At 39.1% G+C, this 17,157-nt stretch overlaps 1 protein-coding gene across 1 annotated transcript in view; it reads left to right on the forward strand.

The window, feature by feature from the left end:
* Positions 1-17,157, forward strand: part of SLC25A13 (solute carrier family 25 member 13) — a 132,348-nt gene that overhangs the window by 36,232 nt on the left and 78,959 nt on the right. The window contains exons 3-4 of the mRNA XM_065398568.1: positions 5,632-5,774; positions 12,028-12,143. Of these exons, the coding sequence (XP_065254640.1) occupies positions 5,632-5,774; positions 12,028-12,143 (259 nt within the window). The remainder of the gene's footprint in view (positions 1-5,631; positions 5,775-12,027; positions 12,144-17,157) is intronic.

A 17,157-nucleotide genomic window follows, 5' to 3' on the forward strand; every position in this document is an offset into this window, starting at 1 on the left:
TCCAAAGTGACTACTGGAACATAACAAGATTGTTGTAAAAGAAGAAATATATTCAAAGCTTGGAAAACTGATCACTAAATTGTGGTGCAACAGAATTTATGCAACACCTCTGATTGCTTCCTAGTAAAAAGGGGCTCTGAAAAAGGAGGTTGTGAAATACATTGCTACCTTTTTCCTTTAGTCCCTGATCCAGGAAAGCACTTAAGCATGAGACTAGTCTCATTGATTTCACTCTGACTTCTCATATGCTTAAAGTTAAGTCAGTGCTGAAGTGTTTTGCTGGATTGTGGTCTTAGGCTGCGATCACCACGATAAATTTTTTACAAAAAATGCCCTAAGGGCTTAATAGTACAGTGGATATAGCAGTGTATAGATAGTGCTTCTCTATGGAGAAAAGTAGGACTGTGTAACGAGCAGGGAGGATATGGATGTGTAGGAAAGTTTCCCTTCAGATCAGTTTAGATGGTCAGAGTGGTGGAGATGGTATGATGGGGTGATTTCTTGAATCTTACCTTCCTTTGCAAAGGTGTTGAAAGACAAAGATCTAATATTGTACTAAATTCTACCCAACCCCATGACCTTCATAAGCTCGTTGTAGACTCTTGTGAATTATAACTGCGGGGAAAATGGGGGGATATAGTTGCCCATCTGTGTACTTATGCACCTGAAGCTAGACATTCAGTTATGAAAATTGAGCCATAAAAGACTGTCTCAGAACTGGTATCTATCAGGACAACTGGTCTTATGGGAGGTGTTCTTGTGCTCCTTTGAGGAGCAAGAACAAATAGAGGAGCCAGGCCAGAAAGAGTCCAATGACTTTTATTGCAAGAGTTACTCCTGGGGGCATTCTGTGCCAAAAAATTAAATATTCTGCAAATTTTATTTGTCAAAATAACACTACATAATCACACCAGTTTCAATTATTTTGGTACTTTATTTCAAAATACCTGTCAGCAAGTATGTCTGTAACAATGCAGACACACACAAACATTTCCCCAGGAGTAGAGAGTTAAAGAACCCTTTATGACAACCCAGTTCCTGTTTCTCTGCCCCTCTGCTCCTAGAGCCCAGCCAGGGAGCCAGACACCCACAATCCCACCTCCCCCCCCCCCCCCCCCAGCCCAGATACCTGCACTCCCTCTCTACCCCCTAGAGCCCAAAGATTCAGAGGGAGAAACAGCCTGTGCTTGGTCCCAGGCTTGCATGGAGTTTCCTGTGCACCACTCTCTCTCCTTCCCTCAGGGCATGCTGGGAACTGCAACTGCCAGGAACCCTCTAGCTCCCTCCCTCTCCCCTCAGCAGTGTCTTCTATGTGCAAGTTGGGCTCTGCCAAGTCCAATGGCCCCTAGTGGCAGCTAGCAGCACTGCAGCCCTTTTCTGTGGGGGAAAGGAAATTCTGCACACACAATGTTAATTTCTGCAAAGTTCTGCATTGCGCAGTGGTGCAGAATTCCACCAGGAGTAGAGTGGGGAGAAGAAATGTGGTCCACAGAGAGAAGACGCTCCCTTCTGGAAAATATTAGGCTCTGGTTTTCTCAGAACAATGTGAAATTCTTCTATTGCATGTACACAAGCATTATTCCTAACTCTGCCTCTGAAGATTAACTTCATCATGTTGGTTGCCTTCAGCTGTTCGAAGCCAAGAATCTGAGGGGCCACAGAGAAGCATGCCAACCACAATAGCAAACTATCTCACCTCCTCCCACCTTTCTACTCCTCACCTGCACCTTCCTCCATTAGACTGGAAAGTAAAGTAGATAGTTCGGTGGTCTCACGAGTGAAAAATGATCTGAATATTTTGCTCACAATAATGCAGAAAGTGCTACACCAGTCACTGAGATGGGAGAGAGTGGGTGCATCACACTGTTATACTGTATTAAGGACAAGTTATGGCCACAAATGTTAATTAAGCTACCTCATGTGAATGTAATTTGTGGGACCAATCCAGTTGTCTCTCAAGGTTGATGGATCTGTATTTATGAATATAATTTAACAGCAATTTTCCCATATTACACTTGAGTTAAAAAAATCTTTGCCAAAATAACCTACTATAATATTACATACAATGTAGAAATAAATACAGCTATCAGATTAAATGCTTCACATAACCTAACCTAAATCCTTAGTTGCTTATAATCCATTTTGCCATTTTTAATTTAAAGAAGAAAAAAAAAAGGTTCCAGTAAAATGTTTGTAAATCTTTCCTAAAAATGTGGCTGAACTGGTTAATACTTTACAATCTGAAATGTATGGAAGTAAGTAACCGAAAAGCTATTAAGTACTATTGTATTAGATCAAATTCTCTGTGGGTATAATTGCCAAAGTGGAGAAAAGAGATGATTGTGAAGGACCATATTTTTTTCGTGCCTCTGTTCCAAAACCAATAGAATTGATGTTTTTTCTTTTGTTATGATAATTTCCAAGAGTAACTCTACTTTTTGTAGCTGTTCTACCATAACCCCTAAGAGATTAGACTTTAGTCAAAATGAGCAAGTTGACATTTTTCAAGGTCATTTTCTATATGTAGTGCAGAATACGTGATTGGATTTCAAATACGCGAGTAAATCACAGTGACAAGAAACGGGGGGACACTGAAACCCTGTGCTGTTTTCTGTTATTGAGTGTCCTAGCAGGGGGTCAGCCTGGAAGAAAAAATGAAATATAGAAGCATAGACTGGCTGATTTATTTGGTTTGTTTCTCAATAACAGTTGTGTTAAAAGTTTTTGAGTCTGGGATTCTGAGATTGTTTTCTCTCAAGCGATTACATTGAAATCAATGGATCTGCTAGTTCTTATACAATTGGAAATTCCTTCCAGCATCTCAGCTAGTGAGCTTGCTTTAAAAATAAGTATCTGTTGAAATATAAATCCCACAATGCTAACCAGCATATGTGTGCCGATGTAAGTAAATTAGTCTGTTTTTCGTATGATTTTTGCCAATGCAAAACACTTACCTTGAGGACATTACTGTACTTGGAAAAAAATCTACGTACTGCTAACTCTCAGAAGGATGCCAAAGTGGAGGTAGCTAGAGTAGACCTAACAGTACTCAGCAGGCACCAGTGTAGCTCTGTGAACTAAGAACTAGTGGTTTCCTTCCCCTGAAAGAGGCACAGCAATGTAAAACAAAATGCATGTCTTTGAAGTACACCACAAAATAGCAATAGACACCTAATTTATTTTATTACTTCAGTGTGGGGAATGCGCTATGGGGAGTTGTAGCAATGTTTTATCATCCCATGTTAAAAAAAAAAAAAAAAAAAAAAAAGTTTCTTTCCTGTTCAGCACGTTTGTTGTCCTGATATAGATCTGTTTTCCTTGAAGCAAACATATGGTGTCACAAATACTGCCTAGATTTTTCCTTTACCATTGTGTTAAACTTATTTCCCCCCTAAAACTTTTTATAGCTGATTTGAGGAATAAGGCCATATTTACTTTTTTATACATGTTGCACAAAATTCCCAAATATGTTAATGCACCCAATCTAGGTAAAGGGTAGGGGACACAGTGGTGAAAAGGAGAGGAAATCTTGTAGCTGAAATATTATTTTTAATGCCAAAGTACTTGGACCCCAAGGTCTCCGAGGCTCGTCTGTTTGGCGATAACTAGTGCTGTTGCATGTGTGGTATGCCGCATATTAACAGAAACATAAAGAAGGGGATAAAGTCCTTGGTGTGTCTTCGTCTGCTTCTGGGTCTCCTGTTTTTAAATGCATGAGGTCTCCCCTTCTGTGTTCTTGATTTCTTTATATGTTTTTCTTTTGGAGACTCTCTGGGCTTGGTTCAGCATTGCACAGGGAAAGGAAATATACTGTTGTCAAACTTACAGGAAGATAATAAATACAGTAATGCCAGGTGACTTTTTTGGAGGGGTGGGAGGAGGTAGGCCAGTACAATTAGGGTATGTTTATTATTGCTTTTCTTGTTCTTTTCTTTTCATCGCAGGCACTTTGGTTTTTGTGTGTGTCTGGGGAGGATGGCGGGGGTGTGTGTGTCCGTTATTCTGGAACAAAATAATTTATTCCAGAATAGTGTCCTCACAGGGGTGTTATGCTGGAATAGCTAAATTATACTGGAATAGCTATGCTGGTCAATTTCTCTCTGTAGGCAAAGCCTAAGATATAACGCCACATAAATAGCTGTGGAAAAATCAGGCCCTTACTGATTTCTATCCTCTTATTTATATTTCCAATCTTTCTGCTTAAATCCTATTTAAGTATTCCTGCTGTTGATTCAGTTTTCTCCAGAATAGTCGTTATTTCATTAAGACTTACAACTTTAACATGAATAAACCATGAATGAGATTTTAAAAACAAAATAAATAAGAGAATAAACACTGTTCCTTATGCTAGTAAAATGACTCACTGAAAAAGGAAGAATATTCACAGTACAGTATCTGACTTTTTGACTTTGTTTCCTGCTAAACTCAGACTACTTATGGATATGCTTTTATGACAAGGATCAGGCTAAACACTTCTTGTCATGTTCTGTTACACACAGGGGAGGATTTATCTGTGGAAGATGGCTGCAAGGAAGCACCATAGGGTGCAGGCTTTGCCTGAGTATGACTGATTTTACTGCCTTTCTTTCCATTTGTCTGCAAATGCTCTTTGGGGACAGAGTTGTTTTAGTACACTCAGTAGTCCAAAGTTGATATGCCAAAATGGTGAGATATTAGTAACTAATGCATATTTCTGTGCCTGGGAAGGTAGAAATGAAATAATGATCTAAGATTTATGCATACCCTTGGAGACTGTACAGGGTCACTTTGTTGTTGTTTTTTCTCGTACATACTGATCATTTGCATCTTTTTAAACCTTGTTTTGTACCTATAGTACACTCTTAATGTACTTTGTAGCTTTTGCAAATTAAGAAATAAAATAAAAAATAAACAAGAGCCATTTGCATCTCCTTGGGCCTAGAATACCATATACTATCTCCCTGTTAGGCAAAACACTTAAGCCTTGGTTCAGGATATCATCCTTATTTAGGAAGATCATTAAAGCACATACTTAAGTCCAATGGAAGTCAATTTAAACATATGCTTCACAAGTGTCTTCCTGAATCAAGACCTTATTGCAGAATTATATACTATTTCTAAGCTAAATGTATAAGAATTGCTGATATTGTTAGTATTGCTGGTTTTTTTATATCTTTTAAGTTGAAACCTTCTTACTGTGCTTTTGACTAATGTATTCCTGTGTCTGTTACTCTCTTCTATCTTCCCTACCCCCTTCAATTGTTTGTTACCCTCACTTGTTGCATTTTGTTTTAATGTAGATTGTAAACTCTTCCGGGGCAGGAATTGTCTGTTAGTATGTATATGTCTAACACACACACAAAAACGAGGAGTCCTTGTGGCACCTTAGAGACTAACACATTTATTTGGGCATAAGCTTTCGTGGGCTAGAACCCACTTCATCAGATGCCCAAATAAATGTGTTAGTCTCTAAGGTGCCACAAGGACTCCTTGTTTTTTTTGCTGATACAGACTAACACGGCTACCACTGAAACATGCAACACAGTGGCCCAGATCCTGTCTTGAGCCAATGGATGCTGCTGAAATGCCAAAAGTATCAATTGTTTAGAGAAGAATTCATCTGAGACAAATATTTTTTGTTTTGTTTTACAGTATGCAAGTGCTGAAAAAAATGGAGAATTTTTCATGTCTCCTAATGACTTTATCACACGGTACCTGGGAATAATAGGAGCTGGGGTGCCCAATGCAAACACTGTGCAGCTCCTGGGAGGTGTGGTGGATCAGACCAAGGATGGGTATGTCTTGTGTTTTTCATTCTAATTTAATGAGTTTAGAAAGTATATAAACTTTTCTTTTAAGAGAATCTTATCTCACCACTGCTCATTCATCTGTATTGTATAGCACTTTGAGAAACTGCTCATATACCTGACCTAAAACTCCCAATTCATAGAGACAAGCAAGCCTTCAATATCCACCACAGTGTAACAAGCAGAGAGCACTTTCAAAAATTTACCTAGAATGTATCAGCCCAAGCAATAAGCCTACAGCTGGAGTGAAAAACATTGTCTGAATCTCTGCAGTTAAAAGAATCAAACAGTTGTACTCTATTACGCACTGTACTTAATTGTCATATTGCTAATCACCTTTATATTTACTAAATTATTTTTTTAAATTTAATAAACCTCTCTTGCTTTTGTCACTCCTCTTTTCTTTTTCTTTTTCTTTTCCCTTTCCCCGTTTTTCCTTTTTTAAAATAAAGGGGAGGGGGAAGGGAGCGGGGGAGAGAGAGAAGGTCTGACCAAAGCAAGAGACACCTTTGCTATTGCCCTACATGATTATGAATAATACTAGTGAAAACTTACAAAGCTCTGATCTGTTTTTGCTGTTGCTGAGCAGATCTCTTGAGCAGCAATCAAGGGTTTGGAGCAGTCTGTTGGCAGACTTGGGAAGACAGCATTTATGCAGCTTACACATGATTCACTTTTAGAAGGTTGAATTTGCCAACAATCAAGGTTAGCCCTCACCCCTTTTTTGTTTTGTAATGCAATCATAACTTCTGCTGTTGATACTTGCCGAGGCAAGCTGCTGCCTTACCCCAGGTGAATAGATTTTTCAAACTCTGCCTTACAGTGTCATTAGAAGAACTTAAAGTCCTCAAGTCCATAGTTGTGGGTTTAAAAAAATGAAGAACAATGTATGTAGCAGGGAGTAAAATATAAAAATGAAGCATGAATAGAAAATGCATACTCTTTACAGCATGAGCACATACAACCAAGTGTTTTCATGTTCATCTTTGTGCCCTTTCTCCCGCCCGACTTACCCTTGCAAACCTCCTGTGGTTAGGCACTATGGACCTTGCAGACAAGTTAACGTGATGATTGCTATCTCTGGGAAAATAATTCTTTAAAAGGTTACATAACTATTATGTGGTGAGGATGGCTTTAAATGTATTATAACTGGAAATGATAAACCCTTTCCAGGCTTCCACCACTCTTCTCTTCATTTGGTGTTTTAAGGCTGCTTTTTCTACATTATGGAGCTTCAAAGCCATTTTGTAACAGGAAGATTGTGAGTATAATACATAACTTTATCCTACCTTAGTGGAGGCTGGTGTCACAGATAGCAAAATTACAGCTATAGCCTCTGTTAAATCATCAACAAATTGGGATTTCATGATCCAATGTTATATTGCCCTTTCACTACTGGAGTTTTGCATTGATTTTAGTGTATGTATTTGTGCTTGTGTTTCAATGGCTACTAACCTAGAGTGGATGGGGCTTCTCTCTGCATCTATTAGCAACAGCCAGTCACTGAGGATTTTCATGCCCTTAGCGTGTCTTTGGAGAATCTCTTGAATTTTCTAGTCTTAGTTGTCATAGCACTCTGTGAAAGAATGGAGGAGGCTCAGAAAGTGAAAAGGATTTGATACCTCCCTGTAGCACCCTGTCACAGGATTGTTCTGCCACATGTACCCAGGCGTTCATGCATCATTCTGATGATGATTAAAATGCTCTGTGATCTCCAACCTGAAGCAATCATGTTTTACTTGGCTCACTCTTGCTTTTGGTTCCTGTAGTGAAATTCTCTAGGACTGGCAACAGGTGGTCTCCTCTTCTGAAATTCACTCCATCCTGGCATTCTTTCAAAGCCCAGATCTGCAAGCTTGAGGAAAAAATGCCAGGCTGCTTTTGCTAGCTCAGGCTTTTGTGAATGTTCATAGATTCCAAGACCAGAATGGACCATCGAACATCTACTCTGACCTCCTGTATAACAAAGGCCATCTACAGGGAATGTACCTTGCAGGAGGAATTGTGAATTAATTTTGGTGTATTTTTTAATTGCTGTGAAATATGCAAGTGCAGAGGTGGTGCGTGCTTGCATAAATGAGTTCTAGAAATATGGTGGCAGCCATTCCATTGCCTCCAGGCCTCACTCCAGTCTTAAGGAGCATCTGGCCCTCAGGATGGCCAAGTGCAGTCACTCTTACCGAGAGAAGCTTCAGTACTACCATGGTGGATGCTAAGACAGACAGACAAGCAGGACTATGAAGCAGCTCCTGACTCAGTAGCAGAAACATCTTGGTTGCTAAGGACTTTTTACCCCAGAGTTGGGGAGGTTCTTAGCGTGCCCCTCCCCCTGGAACCCTAAGATCTGTGCACAGAGCTTCACGCATGTTTTTTCCCTTTTGTGCAGATGGGGAGGCTCAGGTAACTCTTTGGTGCTGTCCCTTCAACTCTGGATCCTGTGGCTTGTGCTCTGCATCTTGGAACTGGTGTAGGAGTGGAGACTGGGTGGACTGGACAGAAGAAATGGACAGGATTCTGGGGGATCCTGCTTCCCCCAGAATTTAGTTGTCCCCTGCTTCCCCCAGGATTTAGTTGGAAAAGAGAGTGCAGCCTAAGACTGTATTGTCTTTTTCATGGATCTCCTCAGTTGCAACCGTGGACAGACTTATCTTGTTGTGGAGCTGCACTGCCCAGGAATAAAGGAGTTGAGGGTTACCACAGAGGGTACCATTGGTGCGGCAAAGATCCAAGGTTTCCACAAAGACAGCCATGGCCTATTGTGGTTCTCCCTTTTTCATGGGGAGAAAGTCATGTCTTCACATCAGGACAATGTGTCTATACAAGGGGATCCTGTGAAAGAGTTCTTCCAACTGATCCCTCCTCTTCTTAATTATAAAATAATTGGACTAATAATTGGATTAAAAATCTCTTCCAACAGTACCTTGGTCTGTACCAAGGGATGTCACTGACACAGCAGTCCAGGAGTTCTTCATCCTGCCTCCTTTAACATAATGTATTTTTGTCTGCTGTTGTACTTTAAATGCCTGACTAACAAAGTAAGTATTTACTCTAACTAACACACTTTACTGAGAAATACTATGTGCTTTATTTTTAGAAAGGACAAACCATTCAAAAATAACACTTGGAAATGCCAGCATTTTCCATTATTTTTGGATATAAATTTATCTCTAATGCACCAATTTACACTGTACTTAGTTTACTTAGGTTGGAGCATAAAATAATAGATGTAGCTTCAATTTGTGTCTCATTATGTTATCATACTTAAATTGCTGATACAGTAAAACATACGCATTGATTACTTAAGAAACCTCTTCATCATTGCATTTGTATGTTTTATTACAGTAGGTAATGGCTTTTCCTTTTCATGATTGCATGTGGACTTTTCTGATGGAAAGCATTACAGCTGCTTGGGACTCAGATTCTACAGCTATGACCACCAATATAAAAGCTTGGATAAATAAATAGATAGGGAGGCAGTAAATAGTGCTCTTGATGAACCAAACCTAGTGGGTGGATTTAGTTTGTAACTACTGTGTATGGGTGTTAAAATTCAGGATTTCATTCTTTCCTGAATAAGTTATACAAACAGAATTGCCAATGTTAATAGGGGTAGGGTGTTTGGAGACAGATTTTAACCAGTTAAATAAGATATCTGCATGCTTGACTTATAATTTGTAACCATTTTAGTACTTTCTCCTTGCAGCGTTAAAATACTGGACTATTAGGATTTTCTCTATGTGGGTTTTCATGTTATAAATGAATACCTATTTATGCAGGTAAAATAACTTAAGTAGTGTATTGAAGTTCATGTTAATATCTGCTGTTTAATGACACCTAATGATATTCAATGAAGGGTTATGCTAAACCAGAAAGAAAATGTGTTACCCAGGCAACTGGCCTTGTGCAGTACATATGGCTATGTAGTACGCATTATTTCAGCATCTTTAAGCATTAAGAACCACGTGTAATTGACTGTGAAAAATTACTGCTCAGTTACTGTATTGTATGGTCATAATAGAAGTAAATGAATACGTCATTGTTGTTAGAGTAGATCTGTTGGGAATCACTAGTAGGCTAGTCTGCTTAAGGAGCAAAAATACAATAAGAAGAAAATAGCTGGTTTAATTAACATGTAAAAATTGGGTTAATTTGAATTCAGCTGGCACAGCAAATATTAAGGTCTCTTCTGTAATATCTAGCTAGAACATCACATTGGTACACTTTAAATCTTCCCATAACCATGAATAATTGTTTTTTAAAAATGTATGTAGGTTATTTTAATAATCTATCTCAGATTTATTAGGGGTTTTTATTACTTGAAAGTACTGACAGAGAATGTGTTCCAAATTAAAAACAAACAAACAAACTCCTGCTGCATCCTTTAATGCCTGGAATTTTATTAATCCTAGTCTGGTACACAGAAAGTGTGCACAATGTGCTATTTCCTTATGATTTGTCAGGTTCTGTAACTGCCATACCCTTAGTAGCATTGCATGCTTTAGATATATTAACCAGTCCAACATGATGTTTGGCTGTTACCTTCACTGCCTTCTGTATGGAATAATATTGGGCTTGTTTCACTATTTAAGGATGTAAAGTAGCTGCATGTCCATTGCCAAATTCCAGCATTACTGCTGTGGGCTGGGGTTTTCTGTAGAATTCATGGATTTTTCTTTCTAGTATGGGTATTGAGTTTTCTAAACAGGTCTGTTCCATCCCTGCTTGCACCATTGATGCCAGCCTCAAACCTGTTTGTCTGCTTTTCTTTTACAACCATTTTAAAGTCTTGTTCATGCCTTCCCTGAGGCAGGAAATGCCCTGCCTACTCTGATCTCCAAGCTGCCTCTTTCTCTCAGTGAAATCCCCTTTAAAGAAGTGCTTCTTCTGCAGTGTCACCAAGAAGTGAGTCAACTGCAATATAAGTAATGATTAAAGAAAAATCTAATATTCCTTCCTCTGGGCTTTTACTGCATTCGGTCTACTCTGTCCATCCTGCTTAGGCCGTATGCTCTTTGGGACAGGAGCTATTTTCATTTTGTCTTGTTCAATATCCGATATATTGTCAAATAATAATGGGTAATAATAATTTAAGTTCTATGTATTTTGCTTAGATTGTAAACAATAAATACAAGAGTAATATACCCCTCTTTATTACTTTGGGTTTGAATAATTGAACTCTTGGTTACGTTTTAAGAGTAAATATTGCCATACTGGATCAAACCAATGGATCATAGAATAGTTGGAAGGGACCTCAGGAGGTCATCTAGTCCAACCCCCTGCTCAAAGCAGGACCAATCCCCAGGCAGATTTTTGCCCCAGATCCTCAAGGATTGAACTCAAAATCCTGGGTTTAGTAGGCCAATGCTCAAACCACTGAGCTATCCCTCCCCCCATTTGGTTCATTATCTTTTCTCTGACAATGGGTGCTTCCAAGGAAGTTTGAAGAAACTGCATCTCCCACAGTCTCAAGAAGATGTTGAGTCCCCATTTTGTCCATCAGGTACAACTCAGAGAAATCTGAACGCACTAGACTCTTGTCAGATATGCCAGAGGAAGAATAGGAGATTTTCATACACCTAGTTCTTTATTACTGTGTATGAATTGAGTGGAGGAAAGATACTTCTGCTCGCATCTCAGCACTTCGAATACACTGTAGAATCTGACTATACGAGTGAACTTGTATAAACAGCTCTCTTGGTACTTACCTGTGGTTTGATAGGTGACCCAGGCTACTATTTGAAGAATTGTGGCATTATGTGCAATACACAAGGGCTGCAGTGGGTGACTAGTACACTAGTGACTGTGTTACTAGCATACAGATAACACATTTTGCTTATTCCCCTTTGAAATGATTGACAGCACTGAGGTCTTAAAGGGTAAGTTTTTGAAAAGTGCCCAAGTGACTTAGTCCCATTGAAAGTTAAAGGGACTCATGCTCCTGAGTCACTTCGGTGGAATTTTCAAAAGCACCTGGTTAGTTTGGTAATGTTACACTGTGCTGTGAATTGCTAGTAAAAAAGGATTTTGTGCTCTCACCAGAGTTATTTCTATCCACTGGTGTAACAGCATGTTGGCAATCCTCGTACTAATAAATTTTGCAACATGTAGCATTGCGAATATCTTGTACCATTCTTCAGTCAACACTTTAGTTGTGCTTAGCCTTGCATAGTTTGCATTTAAATTGTAGTTACATTTTCTATGTGTAATTGGTTTCACACCTTTTTACTTGTCTTATTTGCAGGCTTATATCCTTTCAAGAATTTGTGGCATTTGAATCAGTCCTGTGCGCTCCAGATGCATTGTTCATGGTGGCCTTTCAACTGTTTGACAAAACAGGCGAAGGAGAAGTTACTTTTGGTAAGACTTATTATTTTCGAGCTTTGAAATATACAAAGTTAAAGGGACATGGTCAACTTAAATTCAGACTTTTGCCTGAAAATATTTTATCAGCTATCATATGAAACACCTATGGTGTTTATAACTGAAAGCTATTAGAACAAAGAAATTTGTTGTGTTTTTTTCAGTTTACGTTGTGCACTTGTCTTCACTTTGTGTACAATCCTTTCCACTGTTTCCTCTGTAGAGTCAGTCACTTTCTTCCTTTGCTTGTGTGGGTCTTTCACATAGCACCGGGGTGGGGTGCACAATGATTGTAAAACCATACCAAAAAAAAAAACAAAAAAAAACTGCAGGAGGACTTGAGGAGATGCATGGCTCAAAGTTATTTTGAATAGTTTTTTTGTTTAAATTGGCTAGATTTCAAGTTGGTTTCCTTTGTTTTAATTTTTAAAAATTTCATTGGTGAGATTTTTCTGTAATAAACCCCCACTGAAAATCTGGTCTGTTCTTTGGAAGGGAGGGGTTTACATTGACAACTCCATAAGAAACACGTGTCACATTGCACCATGGTCACTGGGGTTATTTACTTTTAGCAACCATATAGACAGCTTCTGACATCTGTAGAACTAATTGCCACCTGCCTAGGTACATGTTACCATTCTGTTTGGAAGAAAAATACACAAATAGCAGCTGTGAATAATCGGAGTGGGCTGCACTTCAGAAAGTTTTTCTTATTTTTTAAAAAATTGCTACTTACAGAGTTTTATGTTACTATATACATTCAATTATCAGCATGTCTTTGTTCTTAGTAGTGTCAGTGAGTGAACAATTTGAGACGAAAGGACGATCTGGTGAATGCCAGTGGTTCTTTGTCTCTTCTGAACTGAGTGAATGGTGACACCCTTAATGCAAGCACCCTTTGTTTCATGTTAATATTCACCCACAGATGCATCCATCCTTCCCTTTCCATTTAAAATGGGAAGATCTGCTATTGACATTGTTGAGGCAAATGTTTTTTAAAAAGCCACATTCGATCTTGTAGTCTGTGGAGCAAACCATAGACATGTTTTGGTTTATAGGTGTTTTGGTTGTCTAAGTTTATTAGACATCTAGTTTTCTGTGTGAAATATTACTTGTTTTAACAGCTGCAGAGTGCTCAGAGCTTAGAATGGGCACTAAAAATGTTGAAGCAAATAAAATGAATAATAAAAGTTCTACTGTCCTTAATCTCAGTGAAGGAAATATTTTATGCCTAATATGTAATCTGTGTGTATTTCTGTTGAGAGAGAGAGATTTGACCATGCGTTTTCCACTTTAGATATATATTACAGAATATCCCCGTCTGTAGTGAAACTGATTAGTTCTTTGATTTTTTGAAACAAAGGCTTATGGAATGCCTGTGATCCTACAGGTTGTTGCCTTTTTCAGAGCTCCATGTGCTTATAACATTAGTGAATGATCTCGAAACAACTAAAATTCTTTCCTCTGTACTCAGATGCTGAATCAGTTTAATTCCACTTTTTAACACTGAATTCTTATTGGTTTATTTATCCTGACCACAGATGTTTCCTCAGGGTTTATGTTTAGTTTTTACACAGCATATGAGTCTGCACAGTATGGAATTTCAAAAGAAAAAAGTGCTTCCATTCAAATAAATAGAAAGTAGTTATCTGTAACTTTTTTAATGAATCAGAGGGTGTGTTGAATAGAACAAAGCCCAAACTTTGCATAAAATGTGGAAACGTAAATGTAGGATTCTTGTTTAAAAGTTAAAAATATTGACCTGTCGTATTTCTCAATGACGTGCGTTATTGTAGGTTGTAGATTCTCCAACTGCAAGGGAAAGTATTGAACTCATGATAAGAGACTTAGTGACTCATGGTAAGAAAAGAGCTTGCAAAGTGGGTCAGTTTCAAACTCAAGGATTGATCTGCTTGACATTTTTCTCTACTGACATCCCTTTTGTATGAAGAAACCTCTATGCCAGACGTGGGCAAACTACAGCCCGCGGGCTGCATCCAGCCCATCAGACCTTTTAAACTGGCCCTCGAGCTCCTGCCGGGGAGTGGGGTTGGGTGCCATGCTCCGTGCGTGCCATGGCTCTGTGCGGCTTCCGGAAGCAGCAGCATGTCCCCACTCCGGCTCCTACGCGTAGGGGCAGCCAGGGGACTGTGCACGCTGCCCCCACCCCAAGTGCCGATTCTGCAGCTCCCATTGGCCGGGAACCGTGGCCAATGGGAACTGCAGGGGCGGCACCTGTGGACGGGGCAATGCGCAGAGCCGCCTGGCTGGTGCTGCTCCTCCGCGTAGGAGCCGGAGGGTGGACATGGCACTAGTTCGGGAGTTGCTTGACGTAAGCGCAGCCAGAGCCTGCACCTGGCCCCCTCCTGCACCCCAACCCCCTGCCCCAGCCCTGATCCCCTTCCTGCCCTCTGAACCCCTTGGTCCCAGCCAGGAGCACCCTCCTGCACCCCAGACCCTTCATCCCTGGCCCCACACCAGAGTCTATATCCTCAGCCGGAGCCCTCACACTGCCTGCTCCCCAACCCCCTGCCCCAGCCTGGAGCCCCCTCCCGCACCCTGAACTCCGCATTTCTGGCCCCACCCCAGAGCCTGTAACCCCAGCTGGAGCCTCCCCTCCCCCCCCCGCACCCCAACCCCCAAATTCATGAGCATTCATGGCCTGCCATATAATTTCCATATCCAGATGTGGCCCTCAGTCCAAAAAGTTTGCCCACCCCTGCTCTATGCCAAACTTTGTCTTGTGGCAGTTCTTAAAGGGACTCTTTCAAGGTTAGAAGGCTCTCAAATTAACATTTGGAAGAGGAGAGGATACATAACGTTTTGGAATGTTCTCCTCCAAAACAAATGGTGAGGTGTGGGAGGGTGAAGTGAATGCTGCATGCACAGCACTGGATATAAGACCTTCAGGTAAGGAAAGAAATTTAATTTCTGGTTTCCATCGCAAAGATGTAAGGAGAAAGTGAGGGTTTTTTCTTTTAAATTATGAAAGTGTTGATCTTTAAAAGTTTATTTATTTCACTACTGTATTATAACTTTGCCACTCAGTGGTTGGATCTTGCACCATTAAAGTTAATTATGAGTTTTTTACATCGATTGATTTGAATGGGAGCAAGATCAAGCCCTTGAGTCGGCATTGGAGATTTTGAACAGGGTGTTTGTATATTGTTCAATTGTAGGGGAGCAGAAGGAATTGATCTCTGCAGGATTGCTGATAAATATAGTATCTCAATGACTGGTAGCTAGTTTGATGTTGCTAGGAAATTACAGTTAATCTTTACTGCTGAAAAGTAATCTCACCAGATCTAGATGAGTTATTGTTTGGCTATCTAATAGGGAAACTATGAATATTCTAGTTTATATTCAGTATAATTTAGGGTTTTCCAATGGGTAATTGTGTTTTCTGCTAAATAGAATACCCCATGCATGCCACCCAACTCTGGCGTTTTCACAGACACATTGATCTTGAAATTGATGATGTTTGTGCAAAGAAATCTATAATGTACTTGCTTTTCAGTTGCTTGTTTAGTCTAAATGTTATATGCCTGGATATTGGTACACCGTTCTGGGACTATTCTGGGTGCTGTAGTGATGCAAAGTATTAAAAACAAAAAAACAAAAAACTTAATGTATCATTGGAAAAATAAAAGTTTTTTAGCCATCAGATAAAATTTCTTTCCTTCTCAGTTTAGGCATATAATTGAAAACTGTGTAACTGTTTGCAACATTTCTTCTTTACACTTCAATTTTTAAGTATATAAAAGGGCCTTCATGTTCAGCTTTTATTATGTTTGATAAATTCACAGGAAATGTTGGTGTTTAATATAAAAATTAAAAAAATGGGTGAAAGTTCAAGACACAAAATTAACTGGACATTTTTCTAGGTAAATATAGAGGTTAATATTGGGGTATGGGAGGAAAGAAATAAAGCAACAAATAGAGAAAAGAAAAAGTATTGAAGGTAATAGTTTAATGCTGTGGTATTTTAATGAACTATACATTAATGGTACATACACATGTGTACATGCCTGAGTGTGTGAGTGTATCTTCATTACATTGTCTTACTTTAACAGACAGCCTCGCACTTACACTAACTTATCATTAAAATAAACATGCATCCGAAGAAGTGGGTTGTAGCCCACGAAAGCTTATGCTCTAATAAATTTGTTAGTCTCTAAGGTGCCACAAGTACTCCTGTTCTTTTTGCATATATCTAACGTTATATATTGCATTTCTTAACATAATCTGTATTTTCGTGAACTTGAGTAGTCAAAAATTTGGGTGAAAATCAGTAAAAACCAAACAATAGTTTTTATAAAGTCTTGAAATTTTTTAGTACAAATCAGTAAAAACTGAAAACAAAGGGCCTTTAAGTTTATAACAATAATGTAACTTAAATAGGTCTCTGACAAAGGTAACCAAGTATAATTGGTTTTAAAGAAGAAGAGTTTGCTTGTATGCAGTATGGTACGAAAAGGTATTGTTTTTAATTTGTCATTTCTAGAGGCTGCAGTTGTGGAATGGGAAGTAACTAGTTTTGGCTCTTGGCTGATTGAGACTGTATCTGGCCATTGCATACTTCGTAGATTTATCTGCTGCTGATGTGTCAAAGCTTCAACAGTTTGCAAGGAGTTAAAACTCTCAGCAGGAAGGTGGAAGGAAGTTTAGTTGGCTTTTAAATTTGAGGCAAAGAGCAAACCATTGCTTCTTACTGTTGAGTGTTGACAGGCACATAAAAGCTGATAATGTAAGTCCAGGGGTTTAAGAGACTTAGCAGTGTTGCTTTTTTGTTGTATTACAGTATTTTAATGCCTCATTAAAGAGTCAGAGCTCTTTGAAATTCTATACTATATAGCTTTTTTTTTTTTTTTTTTTTTTTGAAGTTTAGAAGCTTGGGTAAAAATGTCAGAATTTAAAAATTAAGTCCATTTGATAACCTCCATGTTTGATTGTGAATGGGTGAATGAAAGGGCCTTGTGTGTTATAATAACAAAACTTAGAACTTGTATTG

Source organism: Emys orbicularis, chromosome 2 (genome assembly GCF_028017835.1).
Source record: "Emys orbicularis isolate rEmyOrb1 chromosome 2, rEmyOrb1.hap1, whole genome shotgun sequence".
NCBI classification, from domain to species: Eukaryota; Metazoa; Chordata; order Testudines; family Emydidae; genus Emys; species Emys orbicularis.